The 24,956-nt window shown below is 35.6% G+C and overlaps 1 protein-coding gene across 8 annotated transcripts in view; it reads right to left on the reverse strand.

Annotated features, from left to right (window-relative positions):
- The window catches only part of Dys (Dystrophin), a 1,830,839-nt gene that overhangs the window by 1,379,821 nt on the left and 426,062 nt on the right, over positions 1-24,956 (reverse strand). For all 8 annotated transcript variants that reach the window (XM_081729421.1, XM_081729456.1, XM_081729463.1 and 5 more), the window contains exons 2-5: positions 17,695-17,756; positions 11,782-11,874; positions 4,000-4,077; positions 500-592 (exon numbers count right to left, since the gene is read on the reverse strand). In XM_081729421.1, the coding sequence (XP_081585547.1) occupies positions 500-592; positions 4,000-4,077; positions 11,782-11,874; positions 17,695-17,756 (326 nt within the window). The remainder of the gene's footprint in view (positions 1-499; positions 593-3,999; positions 4,078-11,781; positions 11,875-17,694; positions 17,757-24,956) is intronic.

Below are 24,956 nucleotides of genomic sequence, written 5' to 3' on the forward strand. Positions count from 1 at the left end.
GAAAAAGATACAACAACAAATGAACATAAGGGACAATTCAATAAGGACAGCAAACTGTATTTTATAGAGATATACGCCACATATCCATTTATGATGCTATTTTTATTTTATATGTAATGGCCATTCTTTTTCAATGTCATGCGTTTACCACTCAATATTTTTGACCTTCCTCAATTCTTTTTCCCTCTGGAACATATTTTCTTTTATTCTTTCTTTTTCCTTCTTTTTTTTAATTATATTACTTTGGGACCATTCTTCTGACAAATTGAAGATATGCTCTACCTAATCTCAAACTTCCCCTTGGTGCACAAAAACTTGTTAAAAAGTTTTGGAACTTAAAATATAAGTTTAAAAACAGATAATGTTTTTCTGAAGGAATATATTGGGTGAATTTAGGAAAGGAGATGATACACCAGGGCACTCATGCATATTGAATTGATCTTATATTCTAAAATTACATCATATATATTTAAAACATATAAATAAACGCTTCACTTACTTGCCAGTGTAAAATTATACTCCATACAAGGCCCAGTGTAAGTTTCGGGTTACCATCTACTATATCGTTATTACTTATGTTCACGAGTTTTACCTGAAATAAAAGTTACGCATTATGAATAACATACAACATATATATAAACACCGTAATAAAATTACAGTTTGCTTAACCTCATATCTTGAATTATACAGCTTTGTAAATCCTGTATTGTTTTAACTCAAAATCAGAGTGTCAAGAATGGAAAGGAAATGTGTTGCATCTTTTATGGTTTCTAGTATTTCATATGTGGATATGTATGTATGATTTTAAATGCAGCATTTAGTATAAGCCTGATCTGGGATGACGCATTTTCAGAGGTGCTATTATTTCTCAGATTTACATTGCAGATTTGTCAAATTATAAGGGATTAGGCTTACCATTATTTTGTCAATTTACCCGAGAAAAAGTACAACATAAATACTGTATTTATAAATGGTGTGCACACATTTACTGCACAGTGAATATCTTAAATATCTTGCTATCAAGGTTACATTAGTCTTGACAGATCAAACTCGAACTGTTTCGTTGATACCGACTGCTTTTCCAGCAGCACAAGTGGCTCCAATAATATGTCACGGTTCCTAACATTGATTTTTAACAAGTGTTTAAGAAGGCATTTTTAAATAAAGCTATTATCCAATTAAGTTGAATGATGTTTCAATTATGTGATTAAATTAACTCTGGTAACTTTGAACGCCTCAAGGGACCCATACACTTTCAGTTTTACTGCGTACTTTCTTTATCCTGTGTAACGTCATAACTCAACGATATTGTGAGAACTGTGCAGTTTAGAAACCTGGTTCGTCTCCAACTACGCAGTTAAGCGAAGTAAATGTACAGTAAACGTAAAGTGAAGGAGCAACTACTCGATAACCTGAACGTATCCCCATACACTGTCAATTCAGTTCATCATTCAAGTTTGTTTTTAAGTACAGTTGAACTGTGCAGTAAACTGAAAGTGTATGGGCTCTAAACTGAAATTGAGTGTGGACAATTGTTTAAATTGTCTAAACAATTATTATTAAACTACCTGTCTAGCATTTTCTGCATTCGTTTTTCCTTAGACCGACAGTTGAATTTTGATTATGAAGGACGACAGTTTTACATGGGCTCTGGATTATGTCGATATTAGGGATAGCAAAAATTTTCCGGAATCGGAAATTTTACTTTCCGGATTTCGCAAAAATTTCAGAATTCGGAAATATTTCGGATTTCGTAAAAATTCAGGAATTTAGAAAATTCCGGAAATCGTAAAAGTTCAGGAATTTAGAAAATTCCGGAAATTGTGAAAAAAAATCAGGAATTTAGAAAATTTCGGAATTTTTCGATTTTATTTTCCGGATTCCCGAAAGTAAAAATTTCGGAATTAGTCATCCTCAGTCGATACTTGATGATACTTAACTTATGTAATTAAGAAATAGGAAAAGAAGAAAGAAATGTTCCGAATTTGAAATTAAATACGAGGAATGGACATAAAGTTTTTACTCCCACCACGATAGAGATGTGTTGCGAGTTTGAAAATCTGCACAATGAAGATGTGTTCTAATTTGTGTCTTTGCATGTCCTTTTGCATTGATGTTATAGCCCCCCCCCCCCCAAAAAAAAATTAGGCGGCGGCTTCATGTTGGATAAAATAAAATACAGAGATGTGATTAGGATTCCTCCATCTTAAAGGAAAATCGGCACAAACGATACATGAAAAGATGGCAGCAATATACAATGAAGAATGTTCATTTTATAACAGTGTAAAGTTAAAAGAGAAAATTAAAATGTGGTTGCATAAGTTTACAAGGTGGTCCAAATGAAGGTTTAGGAGCGCAATTGCTACTGACACAAGTATTGAATTACTGCCGACCAATAGGTGTTTAAGGATTTTAGAGAAAGCAACAAGGGCGCCGATTTCTCTGTAAATTTGGAGGAGGGGCATTCAGATGCAGATGGCATATATGAGGATTTTAAGACAAATTGCATTCAAATTATGCCAAATATTGTATATTCATAAATACACTGTGGGGGCCTACATGAGATTTGGGGGTTCGGGCCCCTCGGCCCCCCTAGGATCGGCGCCCTTGGAAAGCAATAGTGTGTGTGTTGTTTGTTGATTTAGAGAAGGTTTTCGAATGTGTAAATTCAAAAGAGATTTTCATGAGAGTACTGTAGAAAGTTGGGAATATTAAAATGAAGAAAAAAATTGTGAAAGGTAAATGAAATTAAGGCAAGGCCGGTGTAAGTAATCTTTGCGGGTCGCTGATAAAGAGAGTTACGACGAAAAAAAAATATAAAATGTTTCGTGAAACAAATTGAAATTATTAATTTAACGTCCTATGGCTGTACCCTGTAAGCTAACGGAAACGGATGATCAGTGACGGTGAACTATCATGAAAGAATTAATGGAATGCCAATGTAGGACGAACAGAAGAACGACGAGAAAGCCCACGAACACGATGTCGTTCAGGACAAACTCACATGGCCCTTGAACGAACTAGGGACCTCCCGCACCAGAGGTGAGCGCTCTACCACTGATCCATCGACCTACAAGGTGACCACTGATCCATAGACCTACAAGGTGACAGAGCTAGAAGGGAGCCTGACGGGCGGGCGCCTCTAGACATTTTGTATTGTTAAATAACATAAAACTATTATTTTCGTTAAACAACAACAACAAAAAAAAAACTCCCCCAAATTGTCTCTGCCCCTCCGGATAGCCCTCTTCCAAGAAATTAAATCTGGCGTCGTCACTGAGCCTATAACACCGTAACGGAATTATCCTCGTTAGCACTCGGATCTTTACGGATAACCTGTTTTTTTTTTTTTTTTTAACTGATTACTGCGACTCGGTTTATCAAAACTTTACTTAATTCAGTTACAAAGAATTATTTAAAATAGAAGGGACCACGGTGGCTCAGTGGTAGAGTGTTCACCGCTGGTGCATGGAGTCGTTAGTTTGATACCAGCTCGTGCCAAATGAGCTTTGTGGAGGATAAACACCGTGTGCGTGGGTTTTCTCGGGGTTCTCCACTTTCCTCATTCCACCATTTCATTCATTTCTCACCATCACTGTCTCCTTTAGCCTAGCCGGCATAACCATGAGATGTAAAACTTAAAGATTTCATTTTATTTTTAAAATAGTAAATATAACACCTCGCACAATGTACTACAGTATTAAAAATAAATAAATAGAACACAAAGAAATACAGAAAATGCTTAAAGTCTGGAAAACAGTTGTATTTCTGAGTTTATATAATTACTAAAAATAAGTTAGCTTAAGTATAAGTCTGGACTTCCTTAAATCATCTGAATCCTGGGCGTTTTGGGGTCCCGTCAAAGTTAGTCGAGACGCCGGGCATAATTCGAAGAACACGAACAAACCTGGTAAAAACCAGTACGAATATAGGAGTAATAAATGTGTCTAACCTTGGTCAACTAAGTTAAAATAACATTTTTTTAAAGTCAATACTTACATTGTTTTGCTCTAATATCTGAAGTGCTTTATTCACATTGTTTAAGTGATGTACTCTCATACGCCCTCGTTCTCTTTTCTGGAAAAGAAAATTAGAAATTAAAATGAGCAGCAACGAGAAAACATTTCAGTACAGAAAACTAAGTAAACACTAATTCACTTACGTCATTAGCATTAGTACCAACAAAGTAAACATCCACTGAGTGACAGACAGCCTCTACAGCTATCTCGGACCTGCTTCTGCTCTTAACATTCTAGTCTCGTCAAGTTACATGCCCACCTACTTAACGTTCTTGTCCCCCCAGTGTTTACGTATATTCACTTTAAATGAAGCATTTCTGTAGTATGGAGAGTTCAGAAACGTGTTATTTTCATATTTAAAGTGTGATGTCCTCTTTGGGTTCTCTAAGTTGTTAAATTCATTCTAGCATCTGTGGCTTTCCTCTGGATGGTTGCATATTTTGCTAGTGATTGCAAACTTCATACAATTTGAACTTCACGAAACTAATTTGTTCCTTAACCTCATGGCTCAGAGTTGTCTACGAGACAGTCTACATTCCTCAGAGGCTCCGTGGTCATTCCCCTAGTGGTGATTTCCTAATTGTGAAAAATCGTGTCTTTAACCCGCAAGAAAAATGTCATCATGGCTTTTCCCCTAAAAGTGCTAAACTAGTCTTGCTCAAAAGTATGGATGAATGAAACAGATACATTATCTAATGCAAAATATTAATCGTAACTGTATCTAAATCTAAATGTTGAATTATTACGAGGGTGATCAGAAAGTAAGGTGACAAAACCTGCAGTGAAATGTGTATATATATTATTTCATACAACCAATACAGCCAACAGATAGTACATACATTAGGTTACTTTTCGACACAGTCTCCACACCGATTTAGGCACTTGTCGCGTCGTGGGATGAGTTTGAAGATTCTCTCCTAGTAAAAATCCTGTCCTTGCGTGTTCAGCCACGTTGTCACTAAGTGTTTCACCTGAATTTAAGTGTTTCACCTGATTTTTTATATATATGCTTACTTTTAAAAGGAACAAAGAAGGTAAAGATGCTTTACAACCAACACGGAACAAAGTACGTAAAGAATGAGTCAGAAAAAACCTGGCCACTTTCCTCCCTCCATATTTTCTAGTATATAAGATGAACATTGGCAGCACTGTGCATAAGCAAGGGCAGACTGTCGATCTTACTCACGAATAGATTGTTAGTTGTGAAGTGTGCATACTGTGGTAAAGAACGATGAGTCAGTTAGAAAAACGAAAACTAATTGTGAACAAATACCTCGAAAATCCAGGTATGTCCTTAAATAAATTAAGCAAACTCGTAAAATACCCTCGGTCTACTGTGCAAAATGTAATTAAAAAGTACGCACAAGATTTAACTGTTGAAAGAAAACCTGGCTCAGGTAGAAAACCGGGGACTAGCCAACCGAAGCTGGAGAAAAGGGTTACTGCATTGCTGCGTCAAAATCCTTATTTATCGGAAAGAGCAGTTGCTGGTGTGGTCAAAGCGTCCCAATCTACAGTGCACAGATTTAAGCAAGGAAAAGTTTACGATCTTTCAAAGTCCAAAAGGTACCTAACCGAGACGAAAAGCAAAAAGTGACGGCAAAATCCAGAGCAAGAAAACTCTATGATCAGTACCTTACTCAATATGGATGTTGCATTATGGACGACGAAACCTATTGTGTCGCTGATTTCAGTCAAATTCCCGGAAAGGAGTAGTACGTGGCACTGAAGAGGGGAGATTTGCAGGATAAATTTAAACAACGGAAGGCATCCAAATATCCCAAACAATATTTGATTTGGCAAGCTATTTGTTCATGCGGTAAAAAAAGCAAAGCGTTCATCACAACAGGGACAATTAACGGCGAAATTTATACGAAGGAGTGTTTACAAAAACGCTTGTATCCATTTGTGATGTCATACAGTAACTCTGTTTTCTTTTGGCCAGATCTTGCTACCTCTCACTACTCTAAAGCAGCCACTGATTGTTATAAAGAAAAGGGTATCGTCGCAGTTCGAAGAGAGGCAAATTCACCAAATTGCCCTGAACTTAGGCCAATTGAAAAATATTGGGCCCACATTAAAAGAACATTGAAAACATCAAAAGGGAAGGCGGCTGACTTGAAAACTTTTCGTCGCAAGTGGACTGCAGCTGCCAATCAAATAACAGAAGAAGATGTGCGAACTCTTATGAAGCGGATTAAGAGTAATGTACGAGCATTTTTCCATAATTAGTTCTTTATAATATATTTTGTGTGTTTATTTTTTTAAACTTTATAGTCAACTAAAATATGCAAACGACCTTTCTTCTTTTCATTTCTTTACCTACTTTTTTGGTCAAAGTTACTGGCCAAGTTTTTTCTGACTCATTCTTTATTACCAACTACAGCAACAAACTACGTTGTTTTTCCCTCAAATAGAACACATCTAAAGTATAGAGCTCTTTATCTAAATACAAAATCTATACATTATTATTATTTTTTTTATTATTATAGCGTATCGCTTTGTTTCAACTGAAGGTTACGAAAAACCTTTTTCCATTTGGTTTGATTTTGTTGTTTTTATTCTCGACTCAGAACCAAGACGTTCATCAATTTTAGACTCTGAGCGGTCCCGGGTTCGATTCCCGGTGGAAGCAGTCGGTCGAAAATATGTAAAAAAAAAAACTTTTTCAGGCAGCCATTCTGAACGAGGTTTTCCTGGGTTTTCCTCATTCACACTAGGCAAATGTTAGGGTGGTACCTAACATATAGGTCCCAGACCCCGTCCTTTCTTCCCCTTCCCCGGACAGTGTGATCGCCGAGGGACGCCATCCCTCATACGTGACGGGCTAAATGGCCATAGATGCCGAAAGCCCAGAAATCTAAATCCTAAATTCTAAATCATTACTTTAGGGGAATAGCCACGAATAGAAAATCATTAAAGGTAAAAGCTAAGACAGAAAAACTCCACGATGAGCAAAAGCCACGCAACGTCCCCAGGACACAGTTCTCTGTCAAACAATGTTCCAACCAGTTTATCTTCTTCTATTTTGAATTCCATCAATATTGTTCTTTCCTCCTCGACTATTTCCAGCAGTTAATTGATTTTCCCTTTGACTCAGCTAATTTTGCCCATTCTTCGCATACAGATTTCTCGTGACTATATGGTTAGCGTGTGCGTCTTTAGCGCGGGAGATCTGGGTTCGATTCCCACTGGGAGTTCATGTGGTTCAGATCCCACGTTAAACTGTAGGTCCATGTCTCATCTAGCTGTCAGTAGTGAAAGGGACGCTAAATCCATTGCTCGCATACTCACATTTTGAAAGACTCTCCCCAGCGTTTCTCAACATGTGATCCGCTGACCCCAAGTGATTCTCCAGGTTTGCCCTTGTGGTATTCTTAGGTAGAATGTTAGCTCACCCCAAGAAAAAGACAAAATTCAAATGAATTTCATCTCACATCTAGTTGAGAATTTCGGACAGGTAACGGTTATGCAAATTCAGGTAGTTTATATAGATATATCATTATGAAATAGGTATATTCAAGATATCTTTCTGTTATTTAAAAAGAAGAATAATTTTTATATTTCCTTTTATCAATACTAATTAAAAATTAAGGCCATTTTAATTAATACGATTTTAAAAAATATAAGTATCCTGGTAACTTATAGTGGTTACTGTATATGCTCAAAATACTTCTTTTTTTATTTTTAATGATAAATATGTTTTCGAAGATTACAAGAATAGGTACTCAGTAGAACATTCTGACTGATAAAAGTAGCCCCTATTAGCAAAAAGTTTGAGAAACGCTACTCCAATCGTTCTTCATTACTTTTGCGTAATATCCATATTTCTGCCCCATGGAGTACAATGCTTCATACACAACATTTTATGAATACTTTTCTTAGCTTGGAGAGCAGCGGAAAAAATGTTTTTCTACTTCTTAAATGAGCTCTTTCGTGGCTAAGAGGTTAGCGTACGCGCTTTTGGAATCGGAGACCCAGGTTCGGTTCTCGGCGGGAGCTCGTGTGGTTCGAATTCCACGTTAAGTTGTAGGTCCACGCCTCATATACCTTCGCTGCTGAATGGGACGCTAAACTGAAAATTAAATCAAATCTACTTCTTAAATACTTCTTCTACCATTTTTTCTCTTCCTAAATGTTTGTGTAGCGGAATTAAAATGGTAAGAGAAGACGGGAGAATAAATATACTAGGTACAATGTTGTCAATCAAATCTTACATGAACCTAGGATCAAAGCAGGAAGACTCCAAGCCATAGTACTCACCCTTTTCAGTTACAAGAGTCCACATAAAGTCCGATCCTGATATTGCTCTTGCATATTTACCCTGAGCCCGACAATTTTATATAGACCGTTCTACGTAGATAAAATTTAAAAAAAAACGAAATTTTATGTAGATAATTAAAGAAGGACTCGACAAATGCAAGGATTATACTGTACAAATTTAGTATAGATTATTAACCCTTTTGTGGACAATGGGAATCACACTTCCCGCCAAAGGAGCCTAAGTATGTTCTTATTTGCTTTACTGGGAATCACACTTCCCGCCAAAGAAGCCTAAGTATGCTCTTATTTGCTTTACTGGGAATCACACTTCCCGCCAAAGGAGCCTAAGTATGCTCTTATTTGCTTTACTGGGAATCACACTTCCCGCCAAAGGAGCCTAAGTATGCTCTTATTTGCTTTACTGGAAATCACACTTCCCGCCAAAGGAACCTAAGTATGCTCTTATTTGCTTTACTGGAAATCACACTTCCCGCCAAAGGAGCCTAAGTATGCTCTTATTTGCTTTACTAGGAAGCGTTATTCAAATTACAACCATGAGTCTTTTTCAAGAGAGAATTAGGAATTGCACTTGATATTATATCCTCTCTCTCTCTCTCTCTCTCTCTCTATATATATATATATATATATATATATATATATATATATATATATATATATATATATATATATATATATATATATATGTTGTGTTATCCTATATATATATATATATATATATATATATATATATATATATATATATATATATATATATATATATATATATATATATATATATATATATAGGATAACACAGGATATATATATACAGGATATTGCGTAGTATGGAAGAAGAATCATCCTTGAAAAACAGGCCCACCAAAGGGTATAACCAAAAAGCACCAGAATTCTTCAAAATGCATCCACAAAAGTGTGAGCAAATCTGTAAAGTTTCAAGGTTCCGTAAGTATAAGATAGTTTTAGCACGAGACTGTACTACGCATCCCTTCGTTCTACTTCGTTTCTGCCAGGTCGTGTCAAGATTGATATCAGACATCTGGAAATATTTCCAATATCATATTTTGCATTTTAAGTCACTCGAAAACGGATGTTTTATTTATTTATTTATTTATTTATTTAAATAAGCTTCCTAGAATAGTTTCGGTATTATTGATGTGCAGAGTTTAGAGAGTTTCGTATGTACGAAGAGAGAAAATGTTCAGAAAGCGAGATGAATTTCCTTCGTTTTTCATCTTTTTTTTTTCTGTTAACTTCCGTGACTGGTGGAGAGAGAAATTTCCATACGAAAGGCTATATAATTGTGAAGAAGTTCCGTCTCAAGGTATTCATTTTCATCTGCATATCGAATAAACTGTGACGATCGATCTCAAATGGAAATGACATTTGTTTTTCTGCTACCGAAGCCATGAACAAAAACTCTCCATTACGAGTCTAGCATTTAAGAAAAAGTAAAGCTTAACACAACATAACATAATAATCAACCGTGGTTAGTAGTCAACATCCTTCAGGAATTAAGGATGAGTTTTGTCAGACCTTGCTGTAAATAACTGCAATCTCGAACATTCAGTTACAACAATGATGGTCAAATGGTGGCCCGCAAGTATGGTACATCCGACACTCGAATTAAAATGGAAAAGGGCCGCGGTGGCTCAGTGGTAAAGCGCTCACCTCTGGTCCATAGGGTCCTTGGTTCGATCCCAGCTCGCGATAAGTGAACTTTGTGGTGGACAAACACCGTGTGCATGGATTTTCTCGGGGTTCTCCTGTTTCTTCCCACTTTTTTCATTCCACCAAATCATTCATTTCTCATCATCACCGTCTCCTTTAGTCTAGCCGGCACAATCATGGGATATAAAACTAAGATTTCATTTCATTTTCAAAAGTAGAAAAGTGCAAGAATTGTTTTTAACGTCACGCATTAGAACGAAGAGTGCGGCTGGCCATCATAAACGAAAGAAAGTAAGCTTACCTAGGGCGGTAAATATATAAAGAACACACAGTCCTTGAAGTATTTATTGACACAATTACAAGACAAGTGACATTACTTCTCAACATATTCACCATCGGAATACAGACACTTGTCATACCGTGGAATCAACTTTTGTATCCTAATGACATAAAAGTCAGCCGCCTGGAAGTGGAATTAGTATATGACACCCGTGTGTAATTGTTTCCCATTATCAAAATGCTTACCGGAAGGAATTTCTTGAAATGTAAGAAGACATGAAAATAGCTCGGAGTAAAATCCATCTACACGACGAGTGACAACCGGTCTTCTGCGGTCGTTTGACTGAGACGTGTTCTCGGATTTTGCTCCGAGCGTATTGCGATTTCTACGTCTTCTTATGTTTCAAGAAATTCCTTCCGGTAAATATTTTTATAGTGATAAACAATTTCAGACAGCTGTCATACATTGATTTCACTCCCAGGCGGCTGACTTTTATGACATCGGAATACAAAAACTGATTCCACGGTATGACAAATGCCTGTATTTCGGTAGTGTTAATCTTGAAAAGCAGTGTCACGTGCTGTATCTGTGACAATAAAAGTTTCATGGTCACTGCGTTTTCTTTGTGTTTACTATCCTCGGGAAACTGCTGGACGCACCTCGTAGATTACAATGTTCACGCGAAAGAAAGTTATTATTATCCACCTTGCCTGAGTTCCTTACCCCCCTCTCAACCATATTTGTAGATTGGAATGTTCAAGCCAATTAAAAATATTTTATGTATTCTACTCTGGGTTCTTTACACTCCTCTCGACCATATTTTCAGGCTGGAATGTTGAAGCGAATATAAAGTTTTGTCGATCCCAATTTGAGTTGGCTACAGTGTAGATCAAGGCTGGAATGTTGAAGAGAATATAAAGCTTTGTCGATCCCAATTTGAGTTGGCTACAGTGTAGATCAAGGCCGGAATGTTGAAGCGAATATAAAGTTTTGTCAATCCCAATTTGAGTTGGCTACAGTGTAGATCAAGGCCTAATATAAAGTTTTGTCGATCCCAATTTGAGTTGGCTACAGTGTAGATCAGAGTTGAGACCTCCTCTAAACTTCTTGCCAGTTATCAATCCCCCACCAATACTACCCCTAAAGGTAAGAGAGGGCTTATCCACGCCTTACCCTATATATATTTCAATAATCCTTTTTTTATCAGCTGCTTATATGTAAATATTTACCCACCTTATTCAACTTTATCCATTACCAATTTCAATTATGTCAATATATTCCTCTATTTTTAAGCTGGTCCTTCAGCTTTAAAGCACTTCTTGTTCCTCTATCTTAAATCTAAGTACTTCCGGATTCTAAGTCTATTTCAACCATAACTTTATAACAATGAGCCGATGTAGAATAACTGACATTCTCGCCTACTAATTCAAGTAAATTCTTTTTTTTTTTCAGAATCATATGACAAACACAGTAGACAGACACAAGATAGCTAAAGAAATGTTAGAAAATGTTGCGTCTGATAAAACTTACATATTGCTTCCCTGTGAGAATTTCTAGAAGTGTTAAGAGCCTTAATCCATCTCGTAAATCTAAGAATAAATCTCTCACTGGCGGATGATCACTCTGAAATAAAAATAAATAAATAATCAATTGACAATTTCACATTACAGACTTATTTTAACAACTAATTGTAAAGCCTAATGAGAAAGGACCTTTAGGTAGGTTGAGGAGACAGAACAATATAAGGCGATGGTATCCTGGAACCATCGAGTTAGTTTCCTTTAAGAAATTACTAATATTCACTAGTGCTATGTAGTATGCATGCTTTCTTTAAAGCTGAAATTAATATATGTAATTTGAAAATATTAGAATTGGTAAAACAGTAACATGCTTATCCTATGAGGATTAAGAATGTGTCCTGTTGGCTGGGGTTGAAAATGATCAAGCAAATGTAATATACACCAACTTTTTAAAAATAGCTCACTTCTACAGAGTAAAACATCACTAGTAGTAACAGAAATACCCCATCATTTTAAAACACCTGTAAATTACTTGTATGATGTAAGATTAATGCCAATAATAGAAATACAAAACTTTTTTTAAAGCATCAGCACTTCAGCGTAAGACATCACTAATAGTAATAGAAATACTTCAACTCTTTTTAGATAGATCGCTTTTACAGAGTAAGAAATTACTTGTAATGATATAAATACCCCAACTGTTTTTAGATAAATCATTCTATAATGTAAGACATCACTAGTAATAGTAAAATAATCTAACATCTTGTAAAAGCTCACTTTCAGAATGTGCTATTACTAGTGCGACAGAAATATCCCAACCTTTTAAAATACTTGTAGATAACTTCTATGGTGTAAGACATCACTGTTAATAATAGAAATACCCAAATTTTTAAAAAGATCAGCAAACCAGTGTAAGAGATCACTCCTAGTGATAGAAATACCTTAACTTTTTTTTTATTTAGATAAATCACTTCTACAGTGTAAGACATCATTTGTAATAATAATTAAAAAAATCCCAACTCTTTTTAGATAGATCACCTCTAAAACGTAAGACGTCATTTGTAATAATAGAAATACTCCCCCAACTCTTTTTAGATAGATCACTTCTATAGTGTGCCATCACTAGAATTAACAGAAATACTCCAATCTTTTAAAATACCTGTAGATCACTTCTATAGTGAACGACATCACTACTAATAGAAATACCCAACCTTTTAAAAAGATCAGCACTTCAGCGTAAAACATCACCAATAGAAATAGAAATACCCCAACTCTTTTTAGATAGATTACTTTTACACTGTAAGACATCACTAATAATAACGGAATAACCTAATAGCTTTTAAAAGCTTACTTCTACAGTGTGTTATCACTAGTAATAAGAGCAATACCCCAAATGTTAAAAATACTTGTATGTAAGTCACTTCTATGATGTAAGAAATCATTGCTAATAATAGATATACCCAAGTCTTTAAAAATAGATTACCTCTACAGTGCAAAGTATCACTTAAATATCTTAATTCTTTGTAGAAAGATCGCTTCTCAAGTGTTAGACATAACTTGTAATAATAGAAATACTCAACTCATTTAAACCGCTCACTTCTACAATCGCTCCTACAAGCTAAGAGAAGAAAGACTACCTAATGTACCAATTCATGTATACAACTTTCTGAAGCTTCTCCCTTAGTTTGTAACGACAAAATTTAATTGATGTGGGCTCCCCTCAAGAGCAGCCATATTATTATTATTATTATTATTATTATTATTATTATTATTATTATTATTATTATTATTATTATTATTATTATTATTATTATTATTATTATTATTATTTCAAAAAAGCTTAAAATGAAGCATACTGTGCATTTCATTTTAGGTTTAATTACTCCTGTCGGCTACGGTTGAACTCGGTAAAAAGATAGATTTTGAATTTTTTTAAAACGCTTTCTTTGGCCACACTACTAGTTACTGAAGAGAGGATAAGTCAATTTCTACCATTTGATTCAGTATACAATTGTGTGTGTTCGTCTATCAACTTATCTATCTGTTCCATAATAATTTTCATAAAGTTTATCGTATTTTAATTATGTTTGGGATGAAATCCGCCAAAAAAAAATCAACCTCCTCAAGTTAAAACTCCGCATAAATATAACGTACTAACAAAACCGTTCTTCGAGTTGACGTATGCAGGATCTCCTGAAAAAAAAAAAAAAAAAAAAAAAGAGTTTGGCGAGGATATTACAAAAGATATTAGACACAGGTGACTCCGAAAATGGGTTTATTGAGGACAATAACCAAACATTTTCGAACTGTGTGATACTCGGACTGCTTAAAAATTTTATATATTTCCTCAGATCGTTCAACTGGAAATCGGGAAATCTTACAACAAGATGACGTATCCCCTCACTTTGTAGTTAATGTGGCATGTAGATTGAATCATCGCTTCCCTGAGACATGGATTGGAAGAGAGGACCCACTAGTTGGCTACCAATAAGTCCAGGCCTTACTCCATGTGCTTTTTCCTTGTATGTTAATGTGTAGAACATTGTGTACAGTGGAAACATTTAGTTTAAATCATCCCAAAGCCCGCATCAGAGAAACATTTCACAGCATTTCCGATGCATCTTGCGGTAATTGAATACCGTTGTGGCGTCTGTCGTGATGCTAATGGGGCAGATATCGAAATCTACTGAAGTACTTGTCTGTTTTAGGTTTCTCCCGGGTTTGTTTATTACTACAGTATATACTGTTTCACCGTCAAACTATTTGAGACTTTGAACGCAATTAAGTAATCCTCATTTGCATTGTGTAATGTACGATTCATAATACTCTAACCAAGCCCCACAGTTTCTTCCTAGAGATTCTGTACTTGCCATAATGCTTCCCAATAACCTCTGTTATTTGGGATTACGTCAATCAAGAAAAAGAGTACTAAGAGAAGGCAATATCAACTCAAATCTAGGTACTTCCACATATATGTATTCTGATATCAAAAACCTTCGGTAATTATTGTCAAAATTATTTGTTTTTGATGCAATATCGCATTTGAGGCTTTTTAGTTAACTCATTCATATCAATCTAGAATAACGGGAGGTGATTTTATCTATTTTTGAGAGGTATGGTCTATGATAAATTTTTAAAAATCGAATTTCATGATTATAGTATTTTCATTTATAGTCAGACGTGACAATTATTCTTACTTACTGCTGAACGTTGAAATTAGGGATATAAAGGAAAATTCATTATCATCTAAAGGAAAAGGATGAAGAAAGGAAAGGAAAAGAATGAACAAAATTACCCTATTTTTTTTAAAACATAAAGTGTACTTGAAATTCAAATGGAGCTATTGTTTGGGGAAAATTCAAATCTGTCACATAGCACATCTGATAGAGCATCGTGAGAAATGAAAATGAGCAACATTTAAGGTGCTATGGACCAGAAGGATTCCACCTACGGGGCTTCAACATTTGAATATCCAAAAAATTATATCATGAAATTATGTACGTTTAAAGTATACCTAAATATCTTGAAAACCGTTAAAGCAATCAAAACAAAAGGTGTACAATATGAGAACAAAATGCCGTATCAAAAACTTCAAACTGTTGCCATAAATGAAGCAGTTTTGAAAACTCAGCATAAAAGTGTTTTGTTTGAAATAGGACCATAAACAAATGTGCACAGATTTAAAATGCACTATTATCATTAAACATAACAGTGAAGTGTAGTGGTATAGTGTTGCACACTAATGCAGCTACGTGTGCCGAAAATGTACAATGGAGAAGTCTGATATGCAGCCAGTGAATAAGAAGACAACTCGCGAAAACAAAATGTTACACGCGAGGAAAGAAACCCGTGTTTTCTAATTCTGTAAACTGCTTTTCCAGATTATCTTATCCAGATTTGATAGAGCACTTTCTTGCTTTATGTCTTTCGTGTTAAGTGACATATCCTTTTACTTTCTCTCCTACACATCATATGATTCTGTTACTGTACGATGTAATATTACCATATTCACATTGGAAATATAATGAAATGTATGTGAAATATACTACCTCCTCTCGTTTCACCTTGCATTTCATTGTCATCTTCCGTCTTTCATAGTGGTTCGGATCCCACTTTATGCTGTAGATCTCGTGCTATATAACTTCGATGCTGACACAAGACGTAAAAATTGCACCACTCAATTTGTTTTTTAAATGTATCAATCTTTTGTGACACTGCTGACATTTTGCTATGTTATACTATCGGTGTTATTCTGCATTTGAATTAAATTTATAATATGTGACCTGGATTCCCTTATTACCATTTGTTGTTACATATCAGACTTATCCATTGTATATTTTCAGCACACATAGCTCCAGCAGTGTGCAACACTATACCACTACATTTCATTGTTATGTTTAGTGATAATAGTGCATTTTAAATCTGTTCACATTTGTGTATATTCCTATTTCAAACGAAAAAAAACTTTTAAACTGAGTTGGCAACATTGCTTCACCTATGGCAACACTGTGATTTTCGATACGGCATTTTGTTGTCATATTGTACACCTTTTGTTTTGATTGCTTTAACGGTTTTCAAGATATTTAGGTATACTTTAAACGTACATAATTCCATGATATCATTTTTTTTGGATATTCAAACGTTGAAGCCCTGTAGGTCCTATCATTCTAGTCCATAGCACCTTAGATGTTGCTCATGTTCATTTCTCATGATGCTCTATCAGATGTGCTATGTGGCAATCAGATTTGAGCGACAACTTCTGGGACTTTCCTTTGTAAGACAGTGAGTGAGTGCAGTATTCCCCCGTTCTTACAGAAACTCCTTTTTCTTCTACCATCACACCATTATTATTATTATTATTATTATTATTATTATTATTATTAGTAGTAGTAGTAGTAGTAGTAGTAGTAGTAGTAGTAGTAGTAGTAGTAGTAGTAGTAGTAGTAGTAATAGTAGTAATAGTAATAATAGTAGTAGTAATATTAGTAATAGTAGTAGTTGTTGTTTTAAGATGGTTATGATAATCATGTTCTTGAAGAATGGATACTATCGCATTATTAGCATTAATATATCCAGTTTGAAGAAGGTAGAATGTTCTAACGTTAATAGTGGGAGGGCTCCCCAAGATTTCATGGGTACCACCACCAGACAAATTTCCGGAAGGAATTGCAAACTTAAAAACACACACACACACAAATTGAATAAAGAAAACTTAAATAAAGATTTTTTTCATGGCTGGGTAAAAGTTTTAAAGCGTGATGATCGTGATCGATGTCTTTGAGGAATAGTAGCCACAAAACTGACCCCATTCTCCTGACTATTTGAGATAAAATGTCCAAATTTTGTACGTTGATAGTAGTCTTGACATAAATGACATTACAGTGAGATGATAATGATCAATCGAACGAGCGTACGTCATTGTTTACAAGTTTCAATGCAGTATAATTATGATCGGTCATTTTCTTGAGGAATGGTGGCCGAAAAACTGTACCATACATACGCTCACCATTATCAAATCAAATATCTAGGTATATTTCAGTTTCTTCCTTCTTACATAAATGAAAGATTTTATGGTGCCTAGGTGGCATTTAAAGTGAACTACGGGTATTTCTATTCGGGAAAGAATATTTGAAATAATCTTGTATCTTTTGTATGTAATCATATTCTGTGAACTTTTCTTATTTTCTTCAATAATTAAACAAAAAAATGTACTCTTCTAGCACCTGCAAATGACTAAACACGTATTAGGATGAGTCAACCTAAACTAAGAGCTAGATACTTTTTTTTTTTTTTTTTTTACAAACTTTTGAATTTCTGAACATGTATTACTTGAGTCAGTAGAGAAAATAAACTTAGATATCATCTACTTATGTCTCATAGTGCAAACTGTATATATTCAAGGCTATCGTATGGGTAATCTTACCTTTGCTAACTGAGAATTAATCCATTTGGTGAAGGTCTTCTTTTGTACATCTTCCCGTTCGTCTGGAAAAAAAGAAAATTTAGAAATTTTACTATGATTAATACAAAATTATACTACTATTAGAAATAAACAAATTTTAACTGCAAAATATGCCAGAAAAAACAAAGGGAAATTAAAATGTAAATACAGTCATTGAAACAATTTTACGATTTAAGATTATTTATTTTTAGGTTCAAATTCTATGTCGACTAAAAGCAGGGAATTCGTGTTACTACTCGGTTCAAAATCTCTTGTCGTCGCGAATTCTGTCGAGGAATTTGAAGCTTAAAATATATAAAACGATAATCATGCCTGTTGTTCTGTATGGTTGCGAAACATGGTCGCTTACTCTGAGGGAAGAACATAGACTGAAAGTATTTGAGAACAGGATCCTGAGAAGAATATTCGGACCCAAGAGGAACGAGAATGGGGAATGGCGGAAGCTCCATAACGAGGAACTACATAGTTTATACGGTTTACCCAACATTGTTAGGGTCGTCAAGTCTAGGAGGCTTAGGTGGGCAGGTCATGTAGCTAGAATGGAAGAAAGTAGAAACGCTTTCAAAGTCTTGACTGGTAGACCCATAGGAAAACGACCATTAGGAAGACCTAGGCGCAGATGGGAGGATAATATTAAGATGGATCTCGCAGAGATAGGAATACAAAGTAGAAACTGGATGCAATTAGCTAAGGATAGAAGTCAGTGGAGAGCTTTTGTGAACGCGGCACTGAACCTCCGGGTTCCATAGGCCATAGAGTTAGTTAGTTAGTTAGTTAGGTTCAAATTCTAAATGACGCTCCATGGTTTTTGTTGCGAGTGTCGCGAGTTCAAATCTTATTCAGTCAGGAAGTGAGAGTTCGTTAGAGTGAAATTCTTATTTTTTACTCGAATTTTAATAATTATTCAAATAACGAATATTTGAAGACTCTATAAGTCAGATTTTAACAGCGCTAGTTTTGATTTGACTTTGATTTGATTTCACTTTTAGTTTGACGTCTCTTTCAGCAGCGAGACTGTATACGGGACGTGGACTTACAACTTACCGTCGGGTCTGAACCATGAGCTCTCATCGGGAATCGAACCCGGATCGTATGCTAATTGTTTAGTCACGAGGGAGCTCTAGCGCTAGTTTTAATGTCTATTTTCAGTATTCAGGCAATAAGAAACAAAATCTACTGCTTAAAGACGGGGGGAGGGGAATAAATTAAATATCTAGTTGAATGGCCCTTGTATAAGCCCTATAGGCTAAAGGAAACGGGTGATTAATGAAAGTGAATGAACGCGAAATACTTGGGGGAATGAGAATGTGGAAAAAACCGCGAGAAAACCCATGACAACGATGTTGTTTAGTACAAACTCGCACCCTCTTACTACAGAAGAGCGCTATGCCGGTAAGTAACTCGTCCGCTCGTTTAAGACAGAGCAGAAACTACTACAGGGTCCGTCAAAAAATCTTCCTGTATTTGGAGAGGGCGCTGTGTGAGTACAGGTAGGGATATGGCGACTGAGGAGCTATCGATCGATAGTGGTATACATGCCATTTTCAGCAGTCACAAGTGGTTTGACGCTGTAGACATCGTGTGTTTGTTGTCGAGGAGTATATTCGTAATGATGGTTCTGTAATTACTACTCAGCGGGCATTTCGCATTCGGTTCCGACTTGGCTCACATGATTCTGTTCCAGATAGAAAAAAAAAAATTCAAGTTTGGGTATCAAACTTTACAGCAATAGGTTCTGCACTGAGAAAAAAAAAATCGCCTGGCCGATGTGTTTAAGTGCTGAACGCTTTGGAGATTGCTGGATGGACGCTTTCACACGTGCCACACTTTCCGGCATTGTTACGGTCCAAGGTCGGTCAGGCGACTTTTTTATTGTCAGTGCAGAACCTGATGCTCTAAATTTTGATACCCAAACTTGAATATTTTTTTTTCTATCCGAAACAGAATAATGTCAACCGAGTCCGAACCGCATACGAAATGCCCACTGAGTAGTAATCACAGAACCACCATTATGAATATACTCCTCTACAACAAACACACCATACTCAACGCGCCACACCATTGCGACTACTGAAAATGGCATGTATATCGCTATCGATCGATACCCCCTCCACCGCCGAAACCCCACCACAACTCTCGCAGCGCCCGCTCTAAATATGGAAGACCTTTTTACCGAACCCTGTATTCATATTTGGACTCTTATCTTCAAAAAGTAATCCATCAGAATCGAACTCATGACTCCTGTTACAACTGATTGCTACAGAAAAAAAAGAATATTCTGAAATCGTATACGCAGTACAAGATACTCTTTAGTACAATGGGATAGTCCATGAGCAATTCAGAATATAAGAATGAAGTACAAGGAAAGGAAAAGAATCTCCATTATCTTTGAAACGGACAATAGATAATATGCGTACACACCAACATCCGCCATTTTCTGTCTGGTATTCGTCGCGAATTCCGTTAGCTTACAATACGTGAACAATACAACTTTCAACAACGGAAACTGACTTAGTAGATAATACGAACTAATACGAACAGCAGAGAACAGGGCATGAGGTTGAAGAAGAATTACTCCGACTAAGAAATAAAAAGTTGGTTTTCCACAGTTGAATACCTCTTATGTTTGACTGAGTCAATTTCTTTGTATTTAAATTTTGACCTTCGTGAGTATACTACACACTATAATAGGTTTGACAAGCAGTCCATGCATCCTGCCAATTTCTTAGCACAATGTTTCTCAAACTGCGGTCCCTGAGATCTGCTCTTGTGATCCTCTTAGATTAAGCATTAGTCCAAAATAGACCAAAAAGTAAATTTAAAGCGAATTTCATATCACACAAGTACAATAGCTGAGAATTTCGAAATTTTGAATTTTATTCGCCTATCTACCCAATAAATACACTCCTAGTAGTCTTTAATTATTAAAAGAAACTAATATGTGAGTTATTCTTTTAAATTATATATATATATATATTTGGTCTAGGAATTAATTCGTGCGGTTTTACAAAAGATGGCGTAACTAGCTTATTGTCCCATAGTTTCGTTGATCCAAACATGCGTTGAAAACTACTGTCATTGAGCATCTTGTTTAGTATATGTCAGTTGCTTGAAGCGGAAACAACAACATTTTTTCTTCAACTGAAAATGGCGCATTTTGTGCCTGATAAAGTGTTTTTGCGGGGAGTTATTCTTCATTGCTTTAACATGAAGAAAAGTGCTACCGCAAGTCATCATATTTTAGTGGAAGTGTTTGGTGACCATGCTCTAGCTGAGCGAACGTGTCAGAAGTGGTTTGCACGGTTTAAAGGTGGTGATTTCAGCTTGGAAGACCAAAAGCAATTTGGACAGCCAAAAGAATTTGAAGATGAAGAATTGAGAGCATTGCTTGATCAGGATTCGTGTCAAACGCAGGACGAACTTGCAGAAGCATTTGGAGTTGAGAAAACAACAGTTTCCAAACGTCTCAAAGCCATAGGAATGATTCAAAAGATGTCTTATTGGGTTTCACATGAATTGAAAAGAAAGACGTTGAAAGAAGAAAAACCGTTTGCGAATTGCTGCTTCAAAGACAGAAAAGGAAGGGATTTTTGCATCGAATTGTAACTGGTGATGAGAAGTGGATTCATTACGAGAATCCTAAACGAAAAAAGGCATGGGTGAAGCAAGGTGAACCAGGTCCTTCACAACCGAAACGAGATATTCATTGTGCAAAGATTATGCTGTATATATGGTGGGATTTGAAACGTGTGGTGTACTATGAACTTCTGAAACTTGGTGAAACTATTAATGGACACCGCTATCGACAACAATTAATGCGTTTGAAGCAAGCTCTGGCCTGAAAACGACCAGAATGGAATAACAGGCATAATAAACTTATTTATCAAGATGATAACGCTCGACCACATGTCACAAAACCGGTCAAAACCTATTTGGAAAATGTCGGATGGAAAGTGTTACTCCACCCGCGATATTCACCAGACACTGCTCCGTCTGACTACTACTTGATCGATTGCATGAATAACGATTTGATTGGACAGCGGTTCACTTCTTCAGAAAATATCGAAAAATGGATCTTTGATTAGATTGCGTCAAAAGATGAGGAATTCTTTCGACACGGAATCCGTAAATTGCCTGAAAGATGGGAGAAAGTAGTGGCTAGCGATGGACAATATTTTTGTTAACGTATTCATTTACTTTGTTTTTGAAATAAAGCTTCAATTTTTATTAAAAACCGCACGAATTAGTTCCTAGACCAAATATATATATATATATATATATATATATATATATATATATATATATATATATATATAAATTAAAGTCACTATGTTTGTGACTTTATACCTCATGAAGCTGCTGACCGATCTCGATCAAATTTTCAACATAGATGAGATTCGGGCCTGTGATGGTATTTATCGTTTCACTTTAACGGTGCAACTTACGGGAGGGAGAGAGGGACATATTTAAAAATGACTGAAAACGACCGATATTAGTGTCGGATCTATAGTTTTCGGGGTTGCTGAGATGAACAGCAACACTTCCGATTCCTATTAAATCCAAATTCAACCCCGCAACTTGGGGGAAGGGAGACAAAAAGAATCAAAAATGACCGATATAGTGCCAAATCCATAGTTTTCGGGATTGCTGAGACGAACAGTGACACTCCGACTGCCGTTTAGACATAAATCCAAATTCACCCCTTTATGTCCAAAATGAAACGTATTTTTCCCGTGTGAAGAACGGCTATTCTGCTAGTACCAATATAAAATTAATGGAACTTTAATTAGTACTTTAAAAATATAAGCGTAGCCTACTGGTAGTATGAACTAGTGGTGGGCACAAAAACAGGTTTATCGGTTTTCTCCAAAAATCGGTCCGGTTTGTCACCGAACCCGGTTTCGGTTTTCTCCAAAACTGGTTCGGTTTTTCATCGGATCCAGTTTCGGTTTTCTTCAAAACCGGTTCCGTTTTTTTTTTCAAAATTTGCTCTATTTCTGATCAGAGTAGTGTTTCGTTGTTCTCCGGAAACCGATTCCATTTCCATAGAAATAGTTTTGTGTGTTTTCCAAAAGTTTTCACCGAAACCAGTTTCGGTGAAAACTCAACCGGTTTTGGAGAAAACCAAACCGGTTTTTTGAAGAAAAGCAAAACCGGTTTTGGAGGAAACCGAAATGTCGGTTTTTCGGATTTCGTTTTTTTTAGAAATCGGTTTTGTCCATCCCTAGTATGAACATACAGTAAGCTTAAAAGTATTTTTTTAACTGATAAATTTTATTTAGAAAGTAATAAGAATTTTGGATCTGTAGTGGTAGTGTTAAAATTATTCGAATATTCTAAGAATCCATTATTCGAATTTTTCGAATTTTAACGGCATTAGTCTGTAGATCATTCTGATTAATAAAAGTCGTCCTTTTTTGAAAAGAAAAAAAAAATGAAAAACCCTACCTTAGCAGACAGAAAAGAAAACAGTTTTACGTCCAATGATTACGGTCTATAGGGTATGGCAATGATGACTTCAGATTTCCTACAGGGTGGAATTTCAACACATGGGGGTCAGAAAATAGAACTCGTATAAATATAGGCCTACTGGTAACATGAAGGGAAAACGTGACTCTGCAGTTGGATTTTGTATATGGGATGCATGTCATTCGTCCCAAGCCACCCCTGAAATTATGGATGGTTAAAGTAGGTAGATGATTAATGAAAGTCAACGATTATGAAATACTGGTGGAATAAGAATGTGAGAAGAAAGGGAAGAGCCTCAATAGAGAACAGAGAAGCCCACAAACACAATGTTCTCTATTACAAATCACACGTTCTAGGAAACGAATAAGATTAATGGTTCCTAGCAAAAAGATAGACAGAGATAAACCTGATATTTCTTCCAGGTACAAATCTGGGCGACAAATTCCTCTACCCTGTCCAGAAGCTAAGATAAACTAAATTGTGATTGCATGACACTCTTGTGCCGAGAATGTCCTTTGTTAAACAGTGTGGTCCCGCGTAGCGTAGGCGCTAAAGCTATCGCCTTTGGTGCGAGCGGTCCCGGATTCGATTTCCAGTGGGGACACTCGAAACCCTTTCTGGTATGAAAAGGTATAAAAAAAATTACTTATCCTGAACAAAATTTTCTTTAAAAAAACCTGGGTAGAGCTATGAGATATTCCCATATATCAATAAGTATTTTCAAATATCGAAATACCGATATTTCGATATATCTATTGTCTCGACACTTCGTCGATATCAATGTTACAACTCTCAGCTGTAGTGTGAATGATCCACGGTTTAATTTTAAATCATCTAGCTCATAACGAACATTAATATTGTTAAAATTCGAATCATTCAGTATAGAATATTCGAAATAATAGATTCTTCGAACATTCAAAATCATTATTCGAATAATTATTCGATTAATGAATTTTATTCGAATATTGGATTCTTCGAATATGCAAAAAATGTTATTCGAATAATTATTCGGTTAGTGAATTCGAATAATGGAGTCTTCCAATATCCGAATAAAGTTTGTTATGAATAATTTACTTGAATAACGAATTTTGTTCGAATAATGGTTTACCGAATATTCGAATAAAAATTGTATTTCGAATAATGGTTTGCCGAATATTCGAATAAAATCCGTTATACGATTAACGGTGTGAATAATTATATGGACAACAAATTTTATTTGAACAATTGATTCTTCGAATATTCGTATAAAGTTAAAAAAAAAAAAAAAAACATTCGGAAAACAGCATTAAAAAACATTTGAATGACGAATATTCGACCAGTGGATATCATGTCCATAGCTTTTTTCGTGGAACAGCGTGCAGCAATAGCAAGGTATTATACTATAGTTTGGAATAGAGGAACTACTAGGAATAAACAAGGTTTCTCAGAAAAAAAGTTTTTATTTTCTTTAACCTAATCGCATAGAATTAATCTAATTCAAAGTTGGGTAAATGTGACCTACTTAATAACTTGAATTTGCAGTTATAAAGGGATACAAACTATTGTGTATATATATATAAAAAAATCTAAGTCAATTCTCTTTTCTGCATCTTCCATGCCGTTACTTTTTGACACGCACATCACGAAAGGTTGAGTCCACACCACAGCTCAAAGCAAAACAAATCAAAAGAATGAGTCGTATTTGGAATGTAGCGTGTCCTGTCCTCCCCAATGACGATCCTTTTCTTCGTATTGCCATAAAAGACAAACAGTTA

Source organism: Thermobia domestica, chromosome 1, assembly GCF_964235325.1.
Source record: "Thermobia domestica chromosome 1, izTheDome1.hap1.1, whole genome shotgun sequence".
Classification (NCBI taxonomy): Eukaryota; Metazoa; Arthropoda; class Insecta; order Zygentoma; family Lepismatidae; genus Thermobia; species Thermobia domestica.